General features: G+C 39.5%; 1 protein-coding gene across 1 annotated transcript; it reads right to left on the minus strand.

The window, feature by feature from the left end:
* Window positions 1-3,906: 3,906 nt before the first annotated feature.
* Window positions 3,907-8,160, minus strand: LOC101847896. The gene is made up of 4 exons (XM_005105582.3): window positions 8,056-8,160; window positions 6,566-6,665; window positions 4,942-5,151; window positions 3,907-4,104 (listed from the first exon to the last, which is right to left on the minus strand). Exons 1-4 carry the CDS (start codon window positions 8,056-8,058, stop codon window positions 4,082-4,084), a joined length of 336 nt encoding a protein of 111 aa, XP_005105639.1. The 5' UTR covers window positions 8,059-8,160; the 3' UTR covers window positions 3,907-4,081.
* Window positions 8,161-14,473: the final 6,313 nt, after the last annotated feature.

A 14,473-nucleotide genomic window follows, 5' to 3' on the forward strand; every position in this document is an offset into this window, starting at 1 on the left:
TTATGCAGTTGCGAGCACCGTAAAAATACAACAACAAAACAAACCCCATTCCATCCACAAGATACGAAAAAGACACAAACATTACAGAGCAGGAAAACCGCAGCCTCCCAGACGCGGAATAGTTCGTCTGTTTTTATTAAGAGTCCAGAGCTCACATCCATGCAGCAGGATTGACCAGACATATACTTTCAGTGTTCTTATTTCTGCGTTCACTGTTATGTTTTTCTTTGAGAAAACATGCTTCATTTCCTTGAATGTTTCTTTTGATATTGCAATAATAATATTCGTGTTTTTATGACTGTGTCATTCTTTGGCTCTGAGGTAGATCTAAGTATGCAACCAAGGCATCTAAAGATTTTGACGGAGATCACTATGTATTCCGTTTTCCCTTCATTTAAGTGTAGCCCCTTCTCCTACTCTTTTCTTTTCTCTCACACTCTTTTAGAATCTCCTTGAGCTCAGAATCAGCTGTTAAGACTGTATCCACATCGTACCGGTATGTTGCTCATATTACATTATGGCCGCCCTATCGCGACTCTTTCCCGATTGCTGACGTTACGCAGTATCATTTTGCAGAATCATAAATGTAAAAGATCCAGAGATTCGGCACATCTTTGTCGTATTTCTCTGTCGATTGGCCTGTATTCGGATCGCTAAGCTCGCTCTCGTCCCTGATAGCTGCCTGTTGTTCCTATTTAAAAGTTTCTCAGAACTCTTAGGTCTTTTCCATCTATGTTCAAATCTATTAGCATGTTGAGTAGTTCTTCACATCTCACTCTGTCATAAGTTTTAGTGTGGTCGACAAAGCAGAGGTAAAGGTCACCGTCGTTACAATTCGACGGTTCAGTTCTAGAAACCCTTATGCCGCATTTTTCTTAAATTGGACTTTTTTTTTGTTGCTTTCCCGTGGTCGCAGATCTTTCTCAGCCACATATATTATCTTTTTGATGTGAGGATCGTACTATAAATATATTATCATCATCCGGTGCCTTGCCGACTGGCGTGGGCGATCATGGACCTCCACTTCCATCTGTATTGCGTTTCAGCAATGGTGTCTGTTGTTCTTGCTGCTCCAAGCCATGTTGTCAACATGTCCAGTATCTTTTCCCTCTGTCTGCCTCTGCCTCTGTTCCTGTCAAACTTGCCTGTTGTTACAATATTCTCCAACGCTTCTTTTCGTATTGTGTGTCCAATGAAATTTGCCTGTTGCTTTCGTATATTCGTAATAGCTGCCGTCTGCAATTTGCTTCAACCAAGACTTCTTCATTTGTTTTTCTAGCTGTCCATGGGTTACGCAGGTTGTTCTGTCGCCTCAATTGTTTTTTTCAGCTGTCTATTGGTTGTCCATCTTTCGCACTCATCAAATAGGATTGGCTCAATGTAACTTTTCAGTTCTCTTTTTCTTGTTTCCAGTAACAGATTGATGTTTGTGAATGTCTTTTGCTTGGCAAAAGCGCTTTTAATTTCTGTGTGAAATCTCCCATCTACTGTGTGTGTATGTATCTATCTCTATGTAAACAGAACTTCGGTCTTATCATCATTCATTTTAAGTCTGTTTGACATCATCCATTTTTTTTACCTCCACAATACATTGTTCCATCCTGGTAACTAGACAATTGAAATTTGTTGGCAAAACTGTTGGACTGCTGTTTCACTATCACTTCCCTTTGGACATTTAGATCGATTAATCTTCAACTTCGCAGTGACTTCGTTTTTCATTATTACTAGTAGGGGACCTTGGTTGTTATAATTTCTTTCACTGGCTTAATTTCTTAAAACTGTAAATATATTTCGTCTTACGAGCCCGAGTCACATCACCACATAATGCATCGGCCTTGAATCATCCTTACCAACGATGACAATAGCAGATTTTTTTATCGGCAACTTCTTGTGGAGACGTAAAGGATGTTTTTATATCCTGCAAATCCACACAGTCCAGGTGCTGACACATTATGTATCAGCATCACGTTTGAGAAGAGTATAGGTCAAATTTCTGCTCCTTTTGACACCGTGCATGCGTATGCCCATGTTAAAGACTGTGCTTGCCTTTTCTCCACGTGCATAGTAAATCAGCATTAAAGCTAAACCATAATTTGTTGGACGTTACAGATTTTTTTCCTTCAGATTCTTGACCGATATGCTGATTTCATATCATCAACTGCATACCCACATTCATCCGCAATGTCCTTGTAATTTTCAAGAAGGGACTTCAGGGAACGCATATTTTTGTCCTTTAAAAATTAGTTGTGCCATCAACATGTAAAAAAAAAATCTCTGAAAGATTTATTTTCTGAAGATGTATTGCCGAACCAGACTCTCCTCCGCCTTGGGATACGTGCTTGTCCCAACATGCATGGTGGTAGCTGATGTTTAGCTAAAGAACCAGACAGGGGGGGGGAGTAGAAAAGGAAACTTTTGACTGTCCATCCTTCATGTCTGGATCTTCACGCTAGAAACGTCTTGCCGTCGTCTCTTGCGATTGAAAAATTCAAGGTGTGTGAGGGATTTAAAAAAAAGTATTATATCATAAGTTAAGTAGGGAATTTTTTACCATCAGCAGACAAAATGGGACAAATATTCCTCTTCACCGTAAGCGATACGGCAACCACAATTATTAGAACCAACCACAACAGTCACCATCTATGAATGAGGGCAATAAGTACTATATATATTATATATACACCCTACAGGAATGCAGCAATAAATTTTGAGAGATGCAAAAAATTAGAAGGTCTAGATCTATACTCTCAAAACTCTCTCTCATTTTTACGAAAGCGGAATAGAGAATCAATCTATACATCATCATCCAGTGCCAGATCTGCGACAGACATCGGCGATCATGGTTTTCCATTCATTCCTTTGCTCGGATGCTTTTAAAAAAGCTACGTTTCCCTGATCTTTCCCTGTTACCCATTTGTTTAGGTTCCCTAAGTATGTTGTTCTGGGCCTACCCCTGCCTCGCTTGCCCTCAATTTTGCCATTGAGAGCTAGATGTTCAAGACCCTTATGTCTATTCAGGTGTCCCAAAAACTGCATCGGTCGTTTCCTGATTGTTTTTAACATTGAGCGTCCCACGTGGGCTTCATCAAGCACTACCTCATTTGATTTCTTTTCCTTCCACGATACTCTTAGTCTTAGCAGTCTCCTAAGAAACCACATTTCTATTGCTTCTATTTTATTTTCAGTCTTTAGTGATTGTCCAGCATTCACAGCGGGTTGACCAAACAGCATTTCAGGACGTTTATTTTGGTGTTCATTGACATGTTTCTATTTTTCAGGATTTGGCTCATTTTTATTGAAACTAGCCTTAACAATTGTAGTTGATCTTACATCTATACATCTATTATATATTTGGCAACTTGGAAACACATGTGTCACTTTTCCCATAAAACTACGAAAGCTACAGAGTTGGAAGTTGGCAACTACCTGCAAAAAGATAGATATAGGTCTCCATGACGAGCCTGATTTTTTATTGATTCATTTTCTGAATTTAAACAAATATATTTAACCAAAAGTTCCCGTCCTTCTTTGGCTTTTGTAGTTATTCCACTGAGAAACGAAACAAATCTGCGTAGCTATCCTCCACAGAAGAAGTGCGGGGAGTGATATTTCGGGAGGCGCATTTCGTTTTGAGAGTATAGATCTAGACCTTCTAATTTTTTGCATCTCTCAATATTTATTGCTCCATTCCAGTAGATGATCTTGATTGAACTAGCCTCAGTTGTTCTTTTTCGCTTTTTTACAAGAATAAGCCTGACAGACAGGCTCGTATTTATTTTAAACTTTCACGTCACCTCTCTCTGGGAGTCAGACGAGACAGTTGATGAAATATAGAACATAGAGGTTATTGACAGGATACAAATAAATTGTTACTTTACCAAATGACAAGCATAAAAACCCCTGTAATAAATGTTATGATTATTCGCTTTATTCAAGGATCATTGCCAGGTCCAGCTTTTTCCACGGCTGACCGTTCGAGCTCAACAAATCTGCAGTAGGAGTGAAACTTTGACGTCATCAACGTTATGGCCAAAATAGCTGTGGTCCTAAATCCAAGAATTCCTTCAGGTGAGCCTTCTGTTTATTTGCCTGCTGGTGCTGCTCCTGGAAGAGAATATTAAAATGTGAAGGGTTTGGTTATCTTAAGAGATCTATATGTTTTATTTCATAGACTTGTAATCCTGGACGACGCACTGTCATGGCCTCCGCTCTTCGCTCTCTACAACGCACCAAAAAAGGACAGACAAGTTTTTAAAATGTAAATTGTGTAAGAAAAGATTCGCATTATTCAGTACCACTGTCCCTCTAACCACTGGCATCATTGGTTTGAAACAAGAATAAGACAGAATGGTTGGTCATAGGCGTTCGAATGTGGTCTGTTCCTACTGCTTCTCGATAATGTTGCTATTAATACTATTATCCCATTCTGTTGCTGACAGAATGCAGGTGCAATGCTAAACTCAATTATACCTCCCTCTCCTTTCACCAAAGAGGTAGGTCTAATGAAATAGTAATAATAGTACATGAAATAAAAGAGTTTTTTAAATAAATGAGCAGACATAACTATCCTTAGGTCACACATAAAGCTAAAAGTGATACTTGAAAAAAACCCCACAACAACAACCACAGCATAGGAGCAATACAATTTCGTACGAGTAAACACATTTAAAAGAGTAGATAATGAAGTAAAATCAGAATAGAAATAGGTAAAAAAAAATTAACATGCGGAGACAATGAATACGTGCATATGAATACCATTAATAAATACTCACGAAAATACGCGAATTAGCACGATCTAAACAATAACAAAAAATAGTTCCTCCGTGTTCTATATGCAGCAATTGCATGTAAATAATCAAGCGTTTACCTCCTTTTATAAAAAAGAACAATGTGCTATATCAAATATAATTATTATTAAAATTATTATCATTAACCATTTACCTGCATTCCCAAGAAGCGCAAGGATAGATCGCAAAAGCTGAGCCTGCTGAGCGGTCAAGTTGATGGTGACTGGACCTTGGGCTGGCTGGTTGACGGTTGTTGGTTGACCAATGGGAAGGCCAACAGCAGGGTTGTTAGTGCCTGGGTTGTTGGTGCCCGGATTGCGGCCGGGGTAGGGATATCTGTTGTATGGTGGCCGCCTGTAGCTTCCTGAGGAGATTTTACGACGTCGTCATGAGATGATGATGATGATGATCATCATCATTGTAAACCCAGAATATATTTTAAAAAAATAATTGTTACATGCATGACAGGAATACAAAAACGAAAAACAAAGAGTTGATGGAGACTTGAGCATTTGAAGTTATATAACATTTTACATGTAAAATATCTTCAACGTTTAGCTGTTATGGAACACGATTTTAAAAAAAGACACATCGTCGCCTCAAAGTGTGCTTAGGTAAACGGTTGTTAAAATAATATATACTTGTTCCGAAGATCTGGTCTGTACAGGGTTAATAAAATTTGTGGCTTGTTAACACAAGCTGTTGTGAGCGCCATTCTCCCGTTATATCTGGAAGATATTCATACGACGAATTTTTTATTATAAGACTAGCCTACCTAAAGAGGCTTGATTTAGACTTCTTTGACCACCAAACGACCTATGGGACCATTACTCTCAAAATTTCAGTTCTACTTCGCTATTGACATTTTTTTTCAGCAAGATAAAAGAAACGATTATGGTTGGTGCCACAGGCAAATATATTGATATATACGATGTGGGTGAAATAGTTCAATCTTTATACAGAAAAGCATGGTTTAACACACCTTTCAACAAAGCAACGCCATGACATAAGAATGGTTGGCTTTCTCTCATTAAACGTCCGTTATATGCCACTGGAGCGAATCATGTGATCACGGGTTACGATAACTGACACGGGAGCTCCAATTTTAAAGTATCACGTCGGAGTCTCGATCCCAGTCCTGTGTGATACAAACTCAGAAAACAGATCACCACATGACGTATGCATGTCAACATTGCATCTAGTAGAGCAAGTTGTTTGACAGATATGCGCTAACACCTTTTTACACATAGCATTTAATTTATCGTCATCATTACATTCGCTTCTTTCACTTTTACCCTGGTATTGGGTATAAGCCGCTCTCTACCTGTCTTTGTTCTGGGCGATCTTCTCCACTTCCTACCAATGCTGTCCCATAATTATGTCTGAGATCTGGCTCTAGATCTCGCTCACGGGTGGTTGGAGTGTTCCACTGGTAGGTCCTACTTCTTAATTCCAATCTTTTGTTTCTGTCTGTTTACCTTTTCCCTGCCCTGAATAACCGTCACTGTGTCGATGGGCCTATCTTTACTCAAATAATCAAACAGCCAGAAGCAAAGTAAGATCTCGCTTCCAGGTGGATCTCGGCCTTCCTCTCTTTCCCTACCCACCCCCCCCCCCACCCCAAACCCCCCCCTAAAAAAGCACCCAAAAACAACAACAACAACAACAAACAAACAGAAAACAACAACAAAGACACCTCAACCCCAACCCTCCCCCCAAAACGAACGAACAAACAAACAAACAAACAAACGACAACAACAACAAAAAATAATGTTTACCATGGTGGCTGTAATGCCTTTTTAGCCTGTTGTCCTCTGCTGTGCAGACAGACACTAGCATAACAGCTCCCGCGAGGAGTGCACAGATCAGTTTGGCGTTCTAAAACAGATAAAGAAACATTGATAAAATTGTTATAACATTCCACTGACTCGTTGTTCTCATCATTAGAGTTAAGAAGCTTTTCTACGTGACCAGTTCAGCAAAGACAATAAATGGTAAACGGTTACAAGGCAAGCCTCATCAAAGCGGGTTAGGCCGAACTTTTTATTATGGAGTCAATGAGCAAAACTAGCTAACGCTCATAACACTATAAATCAGACCCCAGCAGGCAAAGGGAAAAAAACGAGAAAGAAACCCTCCCGCCCCCCCCCCAAAAAAAAATTAATTAATTAATTAAAATTTAAAATTAAAAAAAAAAATAAATTATTATACAACCAACTTCATCGATCCATGCAGGGTGATCGAAAAAAGTGGCTTGTACGAATGACACCACGACACAATTTCAAACTTTAGAAGCCCACAGAAAGAACAAGCGTGGAAGATAATGAAAAATAACAAAAAGTCTTCAGATCTCAGACACCATGATATCGACCAATGTTAGATCGTGATTTCAACTTATTTTTAATCATGGTATCAATAAAGAAGCTGTTGGGTATATTCCATGAGATAGCAATGTTTCAAATGTCATTTTAGAAAGGGGTATTTTGTTTCAAAGGTCATTTTAGATTGGGTATACTTTTTAATGTGTATTGGCGGTAAAAGTAAGACAAATGATGAAGTAACACTAGTGGTGTACATTTCTCAATGCAACACTTCGTAATCATAATGCATGCTCGCTGCTTAGCGCAACAGATTAAGGCCCTGGTCTGATTACGAGAACTGTAGGCTTGAAGTAGAATGGGGTGCTGAATGTTCTGGTTCTTTTTGTTCTTCTTGGAATAAATTTTCGGTAACCCTTATGTCAATACCGGGATCAAACGCCCTGCCCTCATAGGTATCCACTATGTATGTTCTGAATTTGATTTAACACGAAGTAACACAACATATATCTTATGAATAAGCGACTAATAAACGAAAGAAAGGGAAAAGACAATGCAGTGCATATAAGTTATAAGTAGTAGGCCTTCCTATGTTATTCCTCGTAACACAATCGAGTCAAAATAAAACGAAAAAGAACCAATAATTCATGCCATCATACACAGAAAAGCATAGCTGATTTTGTCTGTTTTCTTTCTTTCATTTTTTGGGTTCAAATCCTAGATTTTCAAAACAAGTAAACGGACCAAAAATAAAATTGTGGGAATAAGAATTGGGTAATTACAAACTTCCTGAAATCTGTTACAGAGACCAAAAAGAGGACCATTAAACATAGCCAACTGAGGACAGAGGAAGGAAGTGAAAAGATGAATACAATAGTATATGAGAAGATAAAATTATTGTGCAAAATCTGTAAAAGTACAAGCAATATCACAACACACTCCAGACTTACCATTTTGCCTTGCAGGTTGTGTCGTAGCTGTAAGATGGCACTATCTCTATGTTGGGAGGTCTTATATATAAAACAGTAGCGTTGACGTTGCAGAAAGTAAACACGACAGCGTTACATTTTAGCCCATAAAGAAATCCTAACAATGGCTTATAGGGGGCAAAAACGAATACACAGCACGCATAGTGAGAAGTACAATACTATTCGTGCATGCTGGAAACAAAAGTCCCCGTGTGTGTGTGTTGTTTGCTTAAAAGAGGTCCCCTATCTTATACAGAGACAACCGTCAACACAAAGAACAATATTTCTCAGCAAAAAGTTGAGCAGAAATTGTCCTTGTGACGTCATACGAAATGGATCTATATTTTTTTTTCGATAAAGAATACACAAAGTGCTGAACTGCACATTTTATACGCATCCTGTGACCTAAGACCCGAGTTTAACGGGAATGGTAATGATGATAACAATAAAAATAATAATAATAATAATAATAATAATGATGATAATAATAATGATGATAATAATAATGATAACAATAATAATGATAACAATGATAACAATGATAATAATAATAATAATAATAATAATAATAATAATAATAATAATAATAATAATAATAATAATAATAATAATAATAATAATAATAATAATAATTGACAGCTTTTGTATACGCAAACGTCCCGCTCAACAGCAAGTTTACAGTCCATATCATTACCCTAGCAGACATGATAGCTTTCTGAAAAAAATTCAACTTCCTTGGAAACATATCGTACTCCTTACAACTTCTATATCCCTATACAGTCATCGTGAAGGGGACGGGATAGCGACAAGTGAGTGCAGGCTAAATTCTTTTCTTTTTTCTTTTTTTGTTTCGGTACGTGTTTTACGGCGCTCGCTACTGAATAAGGTCATATGAGCCCGCAGGACACACTAAACATTTTCAATTGGAAGTAAATTTTGAATTTTGCCCTGATGGCGGCTGAAGCCTTCTCTTATCGATTTTGGACCACCAAGGGATCTTTAACGCACGCAACTTGCACACGGGACCTTCGACATTTTTCGCCCTTATTCGAGAAGGCTAGGTGTTAGATCTTACCTACCATAAGATCATTGGTGTGGCTAAAAGACAGCAATAAAAAGGAGCCAAGGAGTAACAGTAGAAAGGCTGCAGAGAGAGTCAGGATCCCAGAGGAGGGTCAAAGGAGATGAGGAGGCAGTGGCGGTGGGTGGAATAAACGCTGGGTGGGGCTTAGATTGCTTCCAGGGGATGTTTAGGGCTGAACTAGACTGGAAAGTCTTTTCTCAACTGCCGTTTCCATTTTTTTCCCTGAAGCGTCTCTCTTCGAATTTGGCAACTCCCGATCTTACTAAAGAGCGCCAAACTGTGCGATTGAGAGCGGCTTTTTCCCTAGTGGTATGAAGAATGTCACATCTCTTCAGGGATGCTTTCAGAGCATCTTTGAAGCGGTTTTTTTTTGTACGCCAAGAGAACGTTTGCCTAGAGTCAGCTCACCATAGCTCTCTTTGGGAGGCGCGAGTTGTCCATGCGGTGAACGTGGCCGGCCCACCGAAGCTGAGAGCTCAGTAGGATAGCGTAGATTAATGCTCTCCATCTTGGCCCGCTGCAGTACCTCAGTGTCTAGGACTTTGTCTTGCTACTTGGTACGAAGCAGGGTCCTGGGGCATCTCATGTGGAAAGCAATGAGCTGCTTGGCATGCCGGATGTAGACTGTCCACGTTTCGCAGGTGTAAAGCAGGTAAAGTAGAACTACATCTTTATATACTTTGAGCTTGGCATTAAGGCTCAATCCTCTTCACTCCAAAACCTTGTCTTTCAGTCTGCAGAAGGCTGAACTAGCTCTGGCAGTTCTGTTGGCCACTTCCTCATCGATGTTGACCGATTGAGAGAGGGTGCTGTCAAGGTAAACAAACTTATCTGCCCCTGCCTGTCTCTGGCTGTAGATGGTAAATTGGTGATTTGTGTAAGGAGCCGATGGAGCTGGCTACAGTACTTCGGTCTTCTTTGTGGAGGCTTTGGAAAAACGGCCCACGCTTCCCTGCATGTCGGACTGTGTACTGGCATTAATCAGGCAGTCGTCTGCAAAGAGGAAATTGCGTGCTATGCCTTCATAGACTTTGGTCTTCGCCTGCAGCCTCCGAAGTTTAAAGAGTTGCCCATCAGTGCGGTAATTAGTCTTAAATGCCCGTAGATGTGCCAGTGTACTTTTCTTTGTTCAAACTAAAGTAGACTTTATGTCTCTTCATTATTGTCCTTCTTTCTGTCATTATCGAGCAACGTGTCAATAGTTGTGATACAGACTAGATACTTTCTAGACACAGCGTTAAATTCTAAATAAAAGAATACTGCGTCGTACGCGAAATACTTACTTTTACCTATACGTTTTCCTTCCTCTGGTATCCTTAGGATGTCGAGGGGAGGTGCATGTTTCGGTCCTGTGCTAGGTGTATAGCGTCTGTGATAAATATGTTATGTTGTTCCTTTTTAACCCCATCCAGCCAGCTCTTTCTAGGTCTTCCTCTTGATTTGAATCTGGGTTCTCAGGTGTTGTAAGCTCTAGCCGCTAGTTGTTTCTGGGGCATTCTGGTTAAATGTCCAAACTATGTGATTCTTTGACGCTCTATGAATATTATTACTGGTGGTATTCCGTCTCTTCTGGTAACCTTAATAGTTTTGCAGACTTGTGCCTTGTTCAGAGACTATGTTTGGCACTGGTATGTTAATGTTGGTATGAAGATGCTATTGATGAGCTGGGATTTCACTTCGGTCGGGATGTTCTTATGACTGATCAGGGGTGCTAGCTGGTGGGTCATTGAATTTGCCTTCATAGTTTTTGTTTCTATGTCTTTGCCCAATTGCCCATCTTGTGTAAAGATGGTTCCCAAATATTCAAATTCTTCTACTTGTTGGAGTCGTGTTCTGTCAATAGAGATGCTGAGTTACCCTGGGTTTCTACTGACCTTTATAACTTCTGTTTAAGAAATGGAGATTTTCATGTTTAGGTGCTTACATTCCTCATTTAGTTTTTTGGTGTGTTTTTGTAATTCCTCTTCAACTGTATTAAATATACTCTGGTCATCAGCATATAGAACGTCGTTCAGTTCAGTGATGTTGTCATTTGCTGCTTTCGTGATCTTATCCATGTAAGTGATGAAGAGAAGCGGAGTAGACCACACCCTTGTCTCACACCAGACCTGATGGGGAACCAGTCGGATAATCCTTCTGTTGATCTTACGGCACACTAGCTATTTTTATAAAGTGTCATGGTGTTCTCCAGCAATTGTTCTGTTAAACTATTATTCCTGTAAAACCTCCCAAAGTTGACTTCTACCTGCACAGTAGAACACCTTTTCCTGGTCGACGAAGACAATATTGAGGTCTTTGTCATGTGCAATGGCAGTCTCACAAACTGTCTTAATGCAAAATTAGCGTCCGTACAGCCCTTGCATTTTCTAAAGCAAAACTGGGATCACTGAGTTGGGTCTCTACAATTGGTCTCATTCTCATTTCCAGTATCTTGGCAAACAGTTATCCTCATGCTGAGAAGGGTCATTCCTCTCTAGATTCCACAGTCTCTTTTGTTACCTTTCTTTTTCCAAATAGGTACAATGACAGCTCGTTGCCAGTCAATGGGTGTTGTTTTTGTTGCCCTGGCTAGATTAAATATCCTTCATAGCCAAAGCTCACCGATAAGTCCTCATAGCTTTATCTCTTCTGCTGTGATGTTATCAACGCCTGGCGCTTTGTTTGTGGGGGTTTTCTTTATAACATGTTAGATTTCTCACCGCATGATTGATGGTTCTGGGGTGGTTTCTATTGGTAAGGAGCTGTTTTGGAAGAAAAAAAATAGTGTTTCCATCTTTCCTTAATCTTTGGCTTACTAAAAATAGGGTTGCCGTTCTTATCATTGACTATTTCAGTTGGGTTGAATGGTTCTTCCCGCACACTCATGCTTTTAACGCTCTTGTAAAACTCTGTGGGGTCTTCTTTACATTTCGTTGCCAGGTGTTCTCCATATTAGTAAACTGCCCAGGATCTGTGTTTAGCTTCTTTTACTACCCTTGTTGTTTGGTGGCGTTCCTTTCTGTATAGGATGTAATCTTCCTCTGTCTTTGATTTCTGCCACTTTTTTAATACCATTTTCTTCAGTTGGATGGCTTCCTTAACGTGGTCATTCCGCCATATGTTTTTGTTTTCATTTTCTGCCCTCCTGTTTTTCTGGTGCCGCACTCTTCTTTTAATGCTTAGTTCACATATGCTTTGAAGTGGCTCCATTCCTCTTCAATGTCTCACGGTTGTTTGGGCAATTCGTGAAATACATTTTTCATATGTTCATGTATCTTATCTTTGGTATCGTCATTTATATTTCTGAGATTCACGACTTCTCGTCGTTTCCTTGTTTCTTGCCTTTTCCTGCTTGGTGTGTCGACAGTCATGATGACTGGTCTGTGGTCAGCTTCTATGAAGTAATTGGATATCACTCAAGCGGAATACAAACATTGAAAAATGAATTCCTGAACAACACCGCATTAAACAATGGGTGGGCTTTCATTGGATTTTTGTTATGCTTAAAACAAACCAAAAACCACCTCCCCCTTTTGTTTTCCACAGAGAAGCACCAACGTAAATAAAAAAGTAAGACGGCCGTTGTCCAGTGCAAAAACAGCAACTTCTTTAGCATTTTTAAGAGGAATAACTATATCACTGAAAATGATGAAGTGTATGCGACAAGGGTCTGCGTTTACTGTCAGCTGTAATCGCATTGTGGAGCTTTCTACTTTCCCACAATACTTACCGACGTAGATAAAACGACGAAAGTCAGCTTAACCCTGCGTGTGTCTTAATGCAAAACTACATTCATTGTGGAGAACAGAAAGTACAATTTCACCCTGGACTAATCTTACATAAGACCGAACTGTGAACAGCAAACAGAGGTTCCCCTATGAGATTCAGAGGCAGAATTAGCATCTCACGAGTTTGTTTTATTTGAAAGGGTGGGCTGAGAACAAAGATATGCACCTCATAGGTGCTTCAAGCTCACATGACATCTCTATGTAGTATGTCTGTTTCTTCGCAGCTTTTTGTTTGAAGTCAGCGTACAAAGCGCGCACTGATCACAAACTGGACAAAGGCACATTAATTTAACATGCAACAGTCTCTCCACAAAAGCAAACAGTAGAAACGTATGAAACTTGTCTTATTGGAGGCTTTCAACATTTTCCTGTCTGCATCATTCCTTTTAAAGTTGAAAACAAGGTTTCCAACGTCAAATATCTTCTGAATGCGGTGCGTGCTCAGAGACATAGGAACGGGAGAAACAAGGTCGTATGTTTTGGGCTAATTGCATGTCAGATTGTGTTTTTTTTTCTCTAAGAGCCGAAACGTCAGACATTTTTAAAAAGTCAAGATGATGAGATTTTATTGTGGTTAACACCCTAATCTTACAGAAAAAAGCAAATTCACTTTAAATGTAAATAAGAGATAAGCTTCGCTTCGTTCTTGTTCTTATGTCCCTCCTCCTCCTTCTGTTCTTTTTCATTCTTCTTGTTCTTCTTTTTCTCCTCCTCCTCCTCCTCCTTTTATGTTGATCCGTTGAAACGATCATATTGAAACATTTAAAGTTCTTGAATAAATACTGTTTGTTTCTGTCTCAGGACACGACATTTTTTCGTCACGACTTCATCAAAAGCCTCTATACTCTCCATGCATCATACACTAAAGGTATTATCGCTCTAATGATGGGGTCCCGGTGAGTAAAAGCAAAAAAAACAAAAAAAACAACAAAAAAAACAAAACACAACAACAAAGAAACAAAATAAAAACAAACAAAGCAAATACCCCCCTCCCCGAACAATTCCCCCAAGCAGTTCATCAATCTGGACTGTCATGAGGAATCGAAATTTGATTATGAATACGATAAAAATTAATCAAGATCTTTGTTTATTAGCTGCACTTTGGTGTCTGTCAGTGAACCATCTACGGCAGTCGCAACTGAACAAAACGAGCCGTCGCTCAAAGTGCAACTTTCACATCAAGTGCGGAGAGTTAGATATCGCACTGTAGGGTTTTACATCGAGTTAAAATAGTCGACTACTTAACTGTCCTGATCCAAAGATAGTAAATAACAAAATGGGCCACTCAGCCAAAAAACTGTCCGCAGGAAGTATGCTCTTTGCTTCAGATGGCGCTGCAGTCTGTTTTGAAGCTCTCTTTCGTTTTTCCAGAAGAAGAATAGGAATAGCACCTCCTTGCGTGCGCAGATCGGCTGCTGTTGATCAGCAGTTCGGGTTCGTTCAGTGCGGAGTTTTAGTTTTTTATTTTATTTTAATGACCTCTCGCCTTTCATTCTAAAGTCAAATTAAACGAAGAAATCAATCACCCTTTCCTCCGGAAGAGGTTTTT

This window comes from Aplysia californica, unplaced genomic scaffold (assembly GCF_000002075.1).
Source record: "Aplysia californica isolate F4 #8 unplaced genomic scaffold, AplCal3.0 scaffold00479, whole genome shotgun sequence".
NCBI lineage: Eukaryota > Metazoa > Mollusca > Gastropoda > Aplysiida > Aplysiidae > Aplysia > Aplysia californica.